The sequence below is a fragment of the Staurois parvus genome, unplaced genomic scaffold (genome assembly GCF_062004578.1).
Source record: "Staurois parvus isolate SC_StPar_1 unplaced genomic scaffold, SC_StPar_1.0 ptg001091l, whole genome shotgun sequence".
Lineage (NCBI taxonomy): Eukaryota > Metazoa > Chordata > Amphibia > Anura > Ranidae > Staurois > Staurois parvus.
This window is the reverse complement of record NW_028318887.1, coordinates 200,906-215,356: the sequence shown is the minus strand read 5'-3', so window position 1 is coordinate 215,356 and position 14,451 is coordinate 200,906. Positions and strand designations below refer to the sequence as shown.

Here is a 14,451-nt window from a genome sequence, read left to right as displayed (position 1 = left end):
TCAATGCCTTTTATACATCCTCAAATGGTTTGGATGGAATATATTCAGTCTGTTGTTGCGTCCCTTTATAAACAAGATTTCTTGCCAAAGAGAAGAAAAGGCGCCACTCACTAACCCAGTGCATTAGTATGTAGATGAATGTGGTCTCAGCCAGTGCCGCTCCAGTCACACCCCGTGACATGTTTTGCCCCGTTCGCCAAGGTTTGGTCACAAAGGTGGGGAAAAGAGCCAAGCATGGATTTATATAGAGATCATCGGCCGGGAGTAGAAACAATACAGATGTATGTAATGAATGTTAATAAAGAATGTGATCTGGTGGTGTGGTAATAAAAAGGGACAAAACACACTCTCCATCAGCCCCCCCTTTACATGGAATATACATAAATATAGGAGTCCCTTTTTATCTGCAGTTTTACATGATGCCCTTACTCCCCGGGCACATTAAAGCTGATTTTAAAATCATGTGACTTTCAGGGTGACCTGACGATTTTCATTGCAATTTGCAAGACACAGATGTCTATGCAAATCGCAACAAAAGTAGTACATGTACTACTTTAAAAATCGGTGCGGCTCCGACCAAGTCGGAACCTCACCGATATGACCTCTCTAATAGCGGACAATAGGCTGCAACTTGGCATACGATTTGCAAGTCATCTGGCATGCTAAGTCGCACCCAATGTGACCGGGGGCTACAGGAAGACAACAGAGTTTTTTTGATTTTATATAATATATACATTTTTCTTATTTATTTTTTTACAATTCTCTTGTAAATAAATACAAATTCCTTTCACATCAGTCATTTCACAAGTTTCCACTTTATTTATTTTTTATTTTTTTTGTCACATCCATCCTATTTTTATATTTTTCCACTGCTTCTCTAGGACATTTACATTTTGTTTATTTTTTTTTTTTCCTCCCTCTTATCAATTTTATTTGATGTTCATTTTCATTTCTTTTTTTTATTTGCACGTTTCTTTTCATTATAGTTTGTGCCATTTTACTTTTTTGTTTATTTAATTTCCTGTTTTTATACTCTTATAAGGTTCATTCTCTTATCTTATTTTTTTTTTTTCTTAATTTCTCATATGTCGTTTTTTTCTCTTTTGCAAGTCTGTGCTTCTCCCTTTTTTTTTTTCTATCACACCATCAGTTCAGTTTTCTTGATGCCAGTTACATGCATATATGCGGCCACTTGGCACATTCTCAGCATGATAGCGGTGATCGGTAAGCTCCCAATTCATACTTGCAATCGGAAGGTTTCCGATCATGTGACCTCTGACAGCCGAAGGCTAGTTGGCTCCAAAGGGTTAGCATTCATCACATACATATACAAAAGGAATGCAGCGCTCTAAAATTAATATTGGAATTAGTAGACACAGTCCAGTAAAACAGCAGTGCTCCTTGTTTCCAAGTGTAAATGGTAGAATTTTGCACTAACCAGAACGCGCATGGGTAATGCGCATATATGTGTAAATCCTGAAGATCCTTTTCTCCACTTAAGGCTGGTCAGGTATATGGCTTGGAAGAATGGAGATCCTACGCCCTCATGTGGTGGGAAATAATCCAGCAGGTCAAAGCTATGACGATCCAGATGAACCTCCACAGGAACTGGCACAGGAATCCCAAGGGCTACAAGGATGGAAAAGCTCCTCACAGGAGACACAGGGGAGCACTCATAGTGTAGTAATTTAAAACTTTATTTGAAAGCAGCACAGGTGCAGAATACAGGAGAATAGCCAAGTATGGGCAAACACACTGACCCTATTAGATGTCAAAATGGCCGCCGGGCCTCCTCGTGGCACCGGCGGCTTAATGTCAACGGCGTCCTAGGGTCCCACCTGACGCGTTTCGTGCGCACGCACTTCCTCAGAGGTGGAACATATGTCCCATTTTGACATCTAATAGGGTCAGTGTGTTTGCCCATACTTGGCTATTCTCCTGTATTCTGCACCTGTGCTGCTTTCAAATAAAGTTTTAAATTACTACACTATGAGTGCTCCCCTGTGTCTCCTGTGAGGAGCTTTTCCATCCTTGTAGCCCTTGGGATTCCTGTGCCAGTTCCTGTGGAGGTTCATCTGGATCGTCATAGCTTTGACCTGCTGGATTATTTCCCACCACATGAGGGCGTAGGATCTCCATTCTTCCAAGCCATATACCTGACCAGCCTTAAGTGGAGAAAAGGATCTTCAGGATTTACACATATATGCGCATTACCCATGCGCGTTCTGGTTAGTGCAAAATTCTACCATTTACACTTGGAAACAAGGAGCACTGCTGTTTTACTGGACTGTGTCTACTAATTCCAATATTAATTTTAGAGCGCTGCATTCCTTTTGTATATGTATTTTGGGACTTTTTATGTGTTTTCTATATGTTCAGCTGCTTGCACTATTTATGAGCGCTTACTATTTATTACTATCATTCATCACATACACCTTTTATCGTTTCTACTCACGGCCAGTGATGCCTATATAAACCCATGCTTGGCTTGGTTTTCCTCACCTCTCTGACTAATGCCCAATGAGCGGGGCAAAACATGTCAGCAAGGATGTTCAATTTGAATAGCCCGATGCCCAGGACATGGAGTTCCGGGCAGGTAGATTTTTTTTAAACCTGCAGCCCTGCCGGGTAAGCAGCAGGGCTCACCTGTCAGGTGGAAGCATTCAGGCGGCAGCGCTGGTTGTTTCCACAAAGCCCACAGTGCCAGCTGCCTCCACCACCCCACATACCTCTGTCTTGCTCGCTATGTCTTCTGGGATTCGTTTGCCCAACTGCGGGGCTGGGACCATTTCAGTGGGTGCCAACATGTAGAGGGGGTGGAGGAGAGCGGACACGTCTGCGTGTTCTTGTCCTGACCTGGAAGTGACACTATGAGGTCACTTCGACGTCCCCATTAACAGATTTCCCAGCCATCAAAGCCGGGAAATAACGTAATGCAGTGCAAAAAAATTTGAGTCCCCCACCTCCGCATATACATACGTACAAACGTAAAAGCACACACCAGGGCACCTACCCATGAAAACGTTGATTGCGAAACACGTTACATATTGCCACGCAGACTCCCTCTGTAGCACTAAACTGATGACCTATAAGGGGCTTTAAAAGTGTCACCTATAGAAAATATGGGGTACTAAAGTTTGTCGCCATGTCATGAGTGCACTAAAATTTAGGTTTGACATGTTGGATACTGTATCTATTTACTCGGTGCAACCTCATCTTTTATATTTTATTTTTAAAAAAAGATACTTTACTGCTTTTTTGTGCCTTTTTTAAATGAAGTGTATTTTTTTTTTTTTTTTTTTTCTGAAATTTTGCATTTCCTAAGCCTTTGTGGTAATAGAGTGACATATATTGGAACTACCACTGTTTTTTTCTGTAGGGTCTATGCTTTCAGAAAATATACAGTGGGGCAAAAAAGTATTTAGTCAGCCTCCAATTGTGCAAGTTCTCCCACTTAAAAAGATGACAGATGCCTGTAATTGGCATCATAGGTAGACCTCAACTATAAGAGACAAAATGAGAAAAAAAATATAGACAATCACATTGGCTGATTTGGAAAGAATTTATTTGCAAATTATGGTGGAAAATAAGTATTTGGTCAATATCAAAAGTTCATCTCAATACTTTGTTATATATCCTTTGTTGACAATGACAGAGGTCAAACGTTTCCTGTATGTCTTCACAAGGTGGGCACACACCATTGCTGGTATGTTGGCCCATTCCTCCATGCAGATCTCTTCTAGAGCAGTGATGTTTTGGGGCTGTTGCTGGGCAACACGGACTTTCAACTCCCTCCAAAGGTTTTCTATGGGGTTGAGATCTGGAGACTGGCTAGGCCACTCCAGGACCTTGAAATGCTTCTTAGGAAGCCACGCCTTTGTTGCCCGGGCGGTATGTTTGAGATCATTGTCATGTTGGAAGACCCATCCACGTTTCATCTTCAATGCCCTTGCTGATGGAAGGAGGTTTGCACTCAAAATTTCATGATACATGGCCCCATTCATTCTGTCCTGTACATGGATCAGTCGTCCTGGTCCCTTTGCGGAGAAACAGCCCCAAAGCATGATGTTGCCACACCCATGCTTCACAGTAGGTATGGTGTTCTTTGGATGCAACTCAGCATTCTCTCTCCTCCAAACACGACGAGTTGTGTTTCTACCAAACAGTTGTATTTTGGTTTCATCTGACCATATGACATTCTCAAAATCTTCTTCTGGATCATCCAAATGCTCTCTAGCAAACTTCATATGGGCCCGGACATGTACTGGCTTAAGCAGGGGGACACGTCTGGCACGGCAGGATCTGAGTCCCTGGCGGCGTAGTGTGTTACTGATGGTAGCCTTTGTTACGTTGCTCCCAGCTCTCTGCAGGTCATTCACTAGGTCCCCCCGTGTGGTCCTGGGATTTTTGCTCACCGTTCTTGTGATCATTTTGACCCCACGGGGTGAGATCTTGCGTTGAGCCCCAAATCGAGGGAGATTTTCAGTGGTTTTGTATGTCTTCCATTTTCTAATTATTGCTCCCACAGTTGATTTGTTCTCACCAAGCTGCTTGCCTATTGCAGATTCAGTCTTCCCAGCCTGGTGCAGGTCTACAATTTTGTTTCTGGTGTCCTTCTTGGTCTTCACCATAGTGGAGTTTGGAGTGTGACTGTTTGAGGTTGTGGACAGGTGTCTTTTATACTGATAACAAGTTCAAACAGGTGCCATTGATACAGGTAACGAGTGCAGGACAGAGGAGCCTCTTAAAGAAGAATGTACAGGTCTGCGAGAGCCAGAAATCTTTTTGTTTGTAGGTGACCAAATACTTATTTTCCACCATAATTTGCAAATAAATTCTTTCCAAATCAGCCAATGTCTGGATTTTTTTTTCTCATTTTGTCTCTCATAGTTGAGGTCTACCTATGACGCCAATTACAGGCCTCTCATCTTTTTAAGTGGGAGAACTTGCACAATTGGTGGCTGGCTAAATACTTTTTTGCCCCACTTTGGGGGTTTTATGTAATCTTCAGGCCTAAAATTATTTTTTTTTTTAAACTTGTGCAAAAAAAAAAATGCTCAAGTCGCTCTGACAGTGAAAGGGATAAAGGATAAGCTCGACACTCCCCTTTCTTGCCGAGCAACCAATCAGTGCTCATTACACTGCAAGGTCTCTCCCCTCCCTGCTAGTCCCTGTGTGCAGTGCTGGAGACAAGCAGGGAGTGGAGAAGGAGATAAACAGCTCAGTGTTAAAAATATGGAATGTTTAAGCCGCCATAAAGGCCCCCCCCCTTCTTCTTTCTTCCTTCTTCCCCCTCAGATTTAAATACGATTTTGTTTAAATTTTTTTTTTTTTTATGTGAACAAGTAGATTGGAACACCAGTTTAGTCCCTGGACAAGTCGTTTATTAAAAAATGTCCACACCCCTGTGTAGCAAACTTGTCATCAGAGTTTGATGCGGAGTTTCCCTTTTTCTTTTCTTTTGGTGGAGGTATTCCTCAGCCTTCATTCCCTACCCCCTCCCTTCCTGAGAGGCAAACTTATCTACTGACAGATGGTGTGGGTCAGCCCAGGTTAAGACATCCTGAGTACGGTGCCAGGCCATCTGCGAGAGTGTAACCTTTCTCACCCATCATAAAACAGATAAGGCAGCTTCTCCCTGGACTTGGAACCTCATAAAACATAAAACTTAATTGATTATTCCTCAGGTCAACTGTATGTTTCATATCATGGAGTATGAAGCTGTTAGTTTTAATTCAGAGTTCCCTTGACCCCTCCCAAAACAGCGTAGTGGCCAGTGTTCAGAGCCGCCCCCCCCCCCCCCCCTTGCAGAGGGATTTTTAAAAAGAGACAGGCTGGCAAGCCTGGTAGAAGAAACACACATCTCCTGAGTTTAACATCGTAACAGAGGAGATCAAAGACCCTTCCTGCTCTGCACTTGGATCTGCTTACAAACCAAGGCATATTGGCAAGTAACTTAACCCTTTAACTTCCTTCCTATTATCTCTTTGCTGTACCTTTTTTATATGCGCATATATATATATATATATATATATATATTTACATTTTCTTTGTAAATATTTTATTGCACCTGTTTGACTCTTTTAGTAATAAATCTTTCTTTCTGAAAGTATTAAACTGATTCTAAGCGCTTACTTGCAATTCAAGAATTCCTGCCTTTGAAGAGACGCTACTGTGTTTGTTTAATCCTCTGCCCAATCGGCCTGCGGTGACCGTATTGGACAGGCGACTTTTCAATCATTATAGTGTATATTTGATAACGGGAGTTTCCCAGTCTCCAACAAAACTGGTGGTGGCAGTAGAGGGTTAGTCGCTAATTAACCTGACCCAGTAGCAAGCGCATTCAGGCTGCAGGCACCGATTGTAGCCCATTAGCTGGACAATCGCTTTGCAGGGTGCAGCTGGGTGGGGCCTTGTTACGCGCGTCACACCGCGGTTTTAGATCGGCCGGTCCTTCGGTTACGAGTTGGTGAGAAGGTCTGGGGTCTGACGCCGCGGGCGTGACGTATTACTGTTAGTCGCGGTCGTGCGATTGTCGCATGTTGGTAGCGGCGATCGTGACACCCTGTGTCAGGGGGACGTGACTGGAGCGGCACTGGCTGAGGCCACATACCTCTACATACTAATGCACTGGGTTGAAGAGTGAAGCTTTTTCCTCTTTGGTAATGCTCTTACACCTCTATATGGTGTACTGATGCCAGCTCCCTTCACTGCAACAGACTGGGAGATCTCTGTCTCATCTTAGAGCAGCGCTGCAAGTTTCATTTGGAACCCTGAGATTTCTTACCATCCATTGACAAAAGCCGTGCAAATATACACATTCTTATTTTTCTAGTTCATCAGTGATTTCTTTACTTTGCTGTGGGAGCAACCACTATTAGTTTGTCTCCCGTCCCTTTTGACCTTGCCTCAGCTCCAAGAGTGTTGACAAAGGTCTTTACACTAGTTCTGGGTGTTCTTTGTCTCAGAGAATTTCCAGCCATTGGAAACTTGGAAATTCTGCTTTCCCTGGCCTTGCACGCCAATGTTTCCAAAGTATCAATCACATTGCAGATCCTAGATATTATTTTGGATGGATCCTGAACATTGAGAAGTCTTCTCTGATTCTATTCAGGATAAGTTTGAGAGAGCTGGAGAATCAGATTTTACAACTTCAATCTCGACTTGTTTTCCCTATTGAGTTGCATGCAAGTGCTGGGACTGATGGTATTCATCTCAGAAATGATTCAATTTGATTAGAACTTAAGAACTTTACAGTGTAACATTCTCAGCTTTGAGGATTTAACCAGGGAAAGACTGGATTTGAACCAAAGATGTTTTTTTCTTTGTGTAGGCTGTGTTGGAGGGCAATATTTATTTTTCTCCCCCTAGAATAGAAGATTGTCACAATGGACACTAGTCTTCTGGGTTGGGGTAGAGTTCTGTGCCCTCTGTATGTTCCGGGTTGCTGATCTCAGAAACATATCAATGCTTCCTATTGGAATTCTGATGTTATGAGCAAATGGCCTGTGGTTTGTCCATTTGGTCTGAATTCAATTGGACAATGCTGTGGCTTGCATCCGTCATCAGTGGGGCACCAAGAGTATTGTGGTGACAAAGGGGAGAGTCTATCTTGTCCTGTGTGTTTTGGCAATCTCCATGGTGCACATTCTGGAAGGGATTACTGGCTGGCAGAATATCTCGGCAGACATCTGACCTGGGAGGACTGGTCTCTCCATGAGGCAAAGTTCAGGGACACTCAGGGATTCTAACTGGATTTGTTAGCTTCTCGGTTCAGCAGGAAGCTGTATATATTTGTTCACAGGACCTAACGGCAGATGCAACAGATGACATAGTAGTTCTGTGTGATCTGTATGCCCTTACTGATCTATGCATTTCTTGCAAGTAAGTTTTCACCTAGTCTACTTTGAAAGATTGAGACCGAGGGCATTCAAGTCATTCTCTTTGGGGCACTTTGAGTTTGGTTCTCCCTACCATGCTTAACGCTTGTAAAATGTGTTCTTTCACAGTTCTTTTCTTCAGTTAGGAGTAGGACAACAGTTGGCCCTTAGTACCATCAAAGGTCAGTTATTTACCCTGTCTGTTCTTTTTCAACATCCTCTGGATAATATGTTAGTTGTGGTTGAAAGGATCTGTAAGCTGCTATATAATGCCAGTGATTTTTGTTTAATTTTGGCTTATTCTTGTTAGGTTAGTTCACGTGTTTGTTGTGGTGTGCCCGCCCCCTTAGTTTTGACCACTTCTGGATGTCCCTAGGTTGTTTATTATCATCAAGCTGTGTCCCCCAATAAAATATAAAGAAAAGCAGATTTTTTTTTTTAAGTCAATTAAAAGATACAGCTCTATAGAATGTGAAATTTACCCATTTCTTAGGCCCTGTTCGACATTCTTGTTACCGCTTAACCTGTTTAAGGGACTGTGTTGATGGGCTTTTGCTCACATCAGAACCACTACCCTATAAAGGGGGGAGCAGTTTGAAGGAGGTCAACTACAGGTCAAATGAACCCTAATGATCTCAGACGGATTACAAATGTCAAATGAAAGCTGCATATGCCTATCGTATTTTTAAGTTGTATGTAAATCCAAAACCAAAACTGTAATAAATTGCAACTTGCTGTTACTTAAATGTCGTGGCTGCATTCGTTTGTTTTTTTCTTTTCCCTTTTATCACCCACTAATCCTACCAGGAACACAATTCATGTCCTTATGTAACAACACTCACTCATTGTACTACATCTGTTGAGGAACAACGTTGTCACCCAAGGCTGCTCCGATTTAGACTACAATCCTATTGCAAGGAAGCTGATGGCTGATAGCATAGTTTGAGTTACAAGGAAAGTAGATTTCTGGCAGGATTGACAGCAATTTTCTGTGCTTGCAGAAAATGTACCTAGACTGAAAAAATAAATAAAATGAATGCAGCCACCACATCTTTTATCTAGTTATCTTGTGTAATTTTTTTTCCTGCTGTTTTTACCAGGATGTCTCTTTGGATATCTCACAGGATGTAGACACACTTTCTGAAACACTCACCTTTTCTGTCCCTGAAAAGTCTAAATCTGTTAAGAGCCCAAAGTAAGTCTTGCCTTCTTGCATTTTTCAAACATATTATGCATGTCCTGAGGTAATATTACATGTATAATCTTTATCAAACATGTTTTATTAAATTGTAACATTCATATATTTCTAGCTTGACACCTCAAAGCAAAAGAAGTGTCTCTGTAAAAGAGAAACCCCCCAACAAAGTACTCTCAGAGAGAGCTCAGAGTACAGAGAGTGAGAGAGGGACAGAAATGGGACAGAGCATACAGGTATGTTTTGAAGAGTTTTCGAAAGTGTTATGTATAAAAAAGCAGACCTTTTATGAAAATTAAAAGATTCACAGTTGCTGTTGCTGTGCCTCACTGTTGCCTCCTTGAAAAGTTGGGCGCTTGAAATCTTCCAATAATACACCCCAGTTTGCACCTGGGAGGCAACCGTGAAGCTGTGGGTTGTCGCCTGCACCTTCGGGAACTGTCAGAAGTCTTGGTTACATAGTTTAATATGGTTGAAAAATTACACAAGTCCATCCAGTTCAACCAACAGAAAAAAAACACATAACACACACAAACAGAAAACCTTCATATACACTATCCAGTATCCACAATTGATCCTGAGGAAAAAAGCCCCAGTAAAGCATGATCCAATTTGCTTCTGCAAGGGAAAAAAATTCCTTCCTGATTCCAAGAGGCAATTGAATATTACCTAGATCAGTGATTACGGTAAATACCTGTACAGGACACAGAACTTATATTGAAAGAACATGGGTTATATGCAGACTACCTACAGGTAATTGGACATTGGCCAAAACTTGCTTGGGCTGCCCCTAGTGCACACCCAGATAACCCTTCTCACTCCGTAAGAGTTCAGTATTTTGCTAGGGTTCTTAGGTGATAGACATGTTCTCCCTGGAGAAGTATTATCTTAATCGTACAATACAGGACATAGGCAGAGTATAAGTACGTCATGGGTTATAGGCATGTACTTACAATTGGACACTGGCAAAGCTTGAGGACATGCCCCTTGGGCTCTCCCCTTTAACCCTAACCCACTTTGAGCCCTCAGTTTTGTGCTAGTGCCTGAAGATGATGGACCTTTTCTCTTTCACAGAGCGAATTACCCTTAGCTTAACTATTTTGCCTTTTCTATTTCCAAAATAAAAACCGTGTGTCCAAATCGATGCAACCTCCGTAAAACTTTGGGAGTTGTACGTTGACCCCACACTGTGGGAACAGCCTGTAATGTTTCAAGCCGTGAATCTTGCATGTATACTTGGCGCAACACGTGGAATTAGTCGCAGGGCGCTATACAGGTCCAGGGCAGTAGTCCATCACTATGGAACCCAGTCCCTGAAGACCCATTCGAGGTTGTTCCCACTGTGACGAGCTAAACTTGGAATTTATTTACAGTCCAGCATTGTGGACAGGGTTACCCTGTATCTTTGACCATTACTGTAAAAATAGGGCTATGTTTGGAATGTATTCATCTAACAGTGTAAACGTTTCAAACCTGGTGCTAAAATTTTAACCACTCAGTCTCAAGTGGATGACCAGGAGTAACATCACACCACTGGTTGTACACTTTACCACCACCTTTGCTTAGTAACTTTTTATAAGATACTCAGGTTCTTCCTCCCACCTTTTCACTCCAAGGATTCATTACAGGATTGACTGCACCTATTGCTACCACATACTCTACACTCCTGCATACTGTAGACAGGCTTTCCCTATACTACATACCCTATTCTGTGTGTACCCCCCGGGGGAACACCCTCACTTGTGGATTTGGTGGAACAGGCAAAAGGGTGTTGATGCAAAATTGCAGGCGAACATTTGCTCTGCCAAAGGGCCTGCACATTACACAACCTCAGAGTGATGTGTCACTTTCACCGGAGCAAGAATCGCCTCGAACGCCGGTCTCTGCATAAAGTGCTAGTTCTATTTCAGACCTAAATCCGAATGCTCTGCATCTTTCACATTTTCTTCAACACATTATGTCCTTAATACAATCATCTTCAGCCAGGGTCTAAAAAGTCACACCTTTTCTACTTTTTCTCACCTCATATGTCCGTCCTAGAGGATGCAGACACAGAAGGAAATTAAGAGGATATTGAGGCTCTATTCGAAGAAGCTGTATTTCCCATATTGTTGCTATACTGAAGGGGGATCTTCATGCAACTTGCCTGCTATCATGGAAAAGCTGAGGGGCAGTCCTTCCTTCCCTATCACTGGAGAAATTTCAATACAGATTCAAGTTTGTCAGGTTGAGGATTGTTCCAATCCCATATAGTCCAAAGAACAACTTTTTGGAGCTCAAAGCTTCTGGCTTCCTTGAAGGAAGTGCACCACATGATCTCATGGACAGAAACACACTGTCCAGTCATCTCTATGGTCCCAATTCCAGGAGTGGTCAACTAGAAAGTGGGTTATCTCAGCCACCATTGCCTAGATCAAGGGGAATGGGCCCTTCATCCAGATGTCTTCAATCTGATATGCCAAAAATAGGAGGTTCTAGATGTTGGAATCCTGGCTTCCAGTTTCAGCAACAAATTACCTCTGTTGCCAGAACCAGGGATCCTCTAGCACTAGCCTCATATGCTTTGATAATCCTCTGGCCTTAGTTCAGGCTACTTTACATCTTCTCTCCAATGTGAGGTAAAATGTTACTCTGATTGCACCAAACTGGCCAAGAGGAACCTGATACACAGACATGCCCAGACTTCTATCTAGCTGACAAATCGGCCTCATCCCAGCAGGCAAGATCTGCCATCTTAAGACCCTCAAGTCCATCATGCTTGTCTCTGATTTTAATGGCATGGCTATTGAAACCCAGGCATTAAAAAGATAGGGGAAACCCAGTTTTCTGAGTCTGTGATTCCTACCCTGCTAAAATCAAGAAAAGCCTATTGCAGGAAGATCTTTTATTCCATCTGGGAATCTTATTTTGCCAGGTGTGAAAATATATTCTTCAGTCCCAGAGATTACTCTGTACCTCCCTTTCTGGCCTTCCTACAAACAGGTACTTGGCCTTATGCATTTTCATAGGTCAGGTCTCTGCCCCCCCATCCCCTTGCAGCTCCCTGTGCTTCTTTGGCATTCCAGTTTGGTTATCTGTTCCCTATAGAAACCACCTATTTGACCACCCAATCTATCAGGGATATTCTCCTCTTAGTTGATCTCTAATGCAAAGTAGCTTATTTTTGGTCACTGGGGACAAAGAGAAGGCACATTTATTGAATACCTTCTTGAGCTCTGTGTATACAAAGGAGCATGGGAGAGCTGTTGTCCATAATGGTCTTGATAGTGACACAGTTCCAGATGATCCACATTGGCTCACAATTGATATGATCCAAAAATATTTGGACAGTAAAAAGGTAAATAAAGCACCTGGACCGGATGGCATACACCCACGGGTCCTTAAAGAATTGAGCTCTGTCATTTCAAAGCCATTGTTTCTAATTTTTAGGGACTTTTTAATGACTGGAATAGTACCACTGGATTGGCATAAGGCCAATGTGGTACCAATACTTAAAAAGGGGTCAAAATCTTTACCAAGTAATTATAGACCTGTTAGTTTAACTTCTATAGTTGGGAAGATACTGAAGAGTTTAATAAAAGACCACATAGATGAGTTCTTGCTGGAAAAATATATTTTAAGCAACAGACAGGATGGATTCATGAAAGACAGAAGTTGTCAAACAAGTCTGATTTCTTTTTATGAGGGGGTGAGCAAAACCTTGGACAGAGGGGTGGCGGTGGACGTGGTCTACTTGGATTTTGCAAAAGCGTTTGACACAGTTCCCCACACACGGCTAATGTGTAAGGTAAAGTCTACGGCCTTAGAAAAATCTGTATGTAAATGTATAGAAAACTGACAAAAAGATCGTATTCAAAGAGTACTGGTTAATATACTCTGAATGTTCTGGGGTCATCAGTAGTGTACCCCAGGGTTCAGTGTTGGGACCCTTACTTTTTAATATATTTATAAACAATATAGGGTCTGAGATTGCAAATCCCATTTCAGTCTTTGCAGGTGACACCAAGCTGTGCAGTGGAATAACGTCCTTACAGGATGTCTTCAACTTACAAGCCGACCTCAATGCACTGTTTAATTGGGCAACTATGTGGCAAATGAGGTTTAATGTTGATAAATGTAAGGTTATGCAATCGGGGGCTAAGAATATGCATGCATTAGACATACTAGGGGGAGTACAACTGGGGGAATCAATGGAGAAGGATCTGGGAGTTCTGGTAGATCACAAGTTCAATAATGGCATGCAATTCCAAGCTGCGGTTTCTAAAGCGAGCAAAATCATTTCTTGTATTAAAAGAGGTATAGACTCCAGAGAGAGCGCTATCATATTACCCCTGTACAAATCATTAGTAAGACCTCATCTGGAATATGCAGTTCAGTTTTGTGCACCAATTCACAAAAAGAACATTGGGGAACTTGAGAAAGTACAGAGAAGGGCAACCAAACTTATAAGGGGCATGGAGGAGCTCAGCTATGAGGAAAAGATTAGAGGAACTGAATTTATTCTCTCTTGAGAAGAGCAGATTAAGGGGAGATATGATCAACATGTATAAATACATCAGTGGTTCATATAATGAGCTCGGTGTAGAGCTATTCACCCTGAGGTCATCACAGAGGACAAGGAGACACTCTTTACGTCTGGAGGAAAATAAATTTATTCTCCAAAAACAGAAAGGTTCCTTCACAGTGAGAGCTGTGAAAATGTGGAATAGACTCCCTCAAGAGTTGGTTCTGGCCAGCTAGGTGGATTGCTTCAAAAAAGGCCTGGATTCTTTCTTAGATACACAGAATATAACTGGATACTAACATTTATAGGTAAAGTTGATACAGGGAATATCCGATTGCCTCTCAGGGGATCAGGAAGGAATTTTTTTCCCAGCAGGAGAAAATTGGATCGTGCTTTGCTGGGGGGTTTTTTTTCCTTCCTCTGGATCAACTGTGGGTATAGGATTATAACTTTTTTTTTTTTTTTTTTTTTCTATGGTTGAAGTGGATAGACTTTAGTCCTTTTTTTTTTCTTTCAGCCAGACTAACTATGTAACTATCCTGTCTTCCAGACATATGTCTGGACTAGCAGCCCTTTCCTGTAAAGAACCTTTCCTCATACTTCACAATAACAAGGCTGTAGTTTGCCCAAGGCCATCTTTTCTCCAGAAGGTGGTTTCAGCATTCAACTCCAATGAGGGCATTGTGCTCCTATCCTTGCCCCCTGTTCCTAAGTATCCAAAGGAAATCTCCCTACATACCTGGATATAGACAGAGCCATTAGTGTATACCTCAGTGCTACTTACCTGATCAGATAGTCGAATTCCCTATTTACCCTCTCCTCGGGACCTCGCAAGGGACACCTTTCTTCAAAGTGCACCATCACACAAGGTA

The 14,451-nt window shown here is 42.2% G+C and overlaps 1 protein-coding gene across 1 annotated transcript in view; it reads left to right on the top strand.

Moving 5' to 3' along the window:
* The window catches only part of PACS1 (phosphofurin acidic cluster sorting protein 1), a 267,815-nt gene that overhangs the window by 81,128 nt on the left and 172,236 nt on the right, over positions 1-14,451 (top strand). Inside the window, exons 12-13 of the mRNA XM_089658767.1 lie at positions 8,981-9,075; positions 9,191-9,311. Of these exons, the coding sequence (XP_089514893.1) occupies positions 8,981-9,075; positions 9,191-9,311 (216 nt within the window). The remainder of the gene's footprint in view (positions 1-8,980; positions 9,076-9,190; positions 9,312-14,451) is intronic.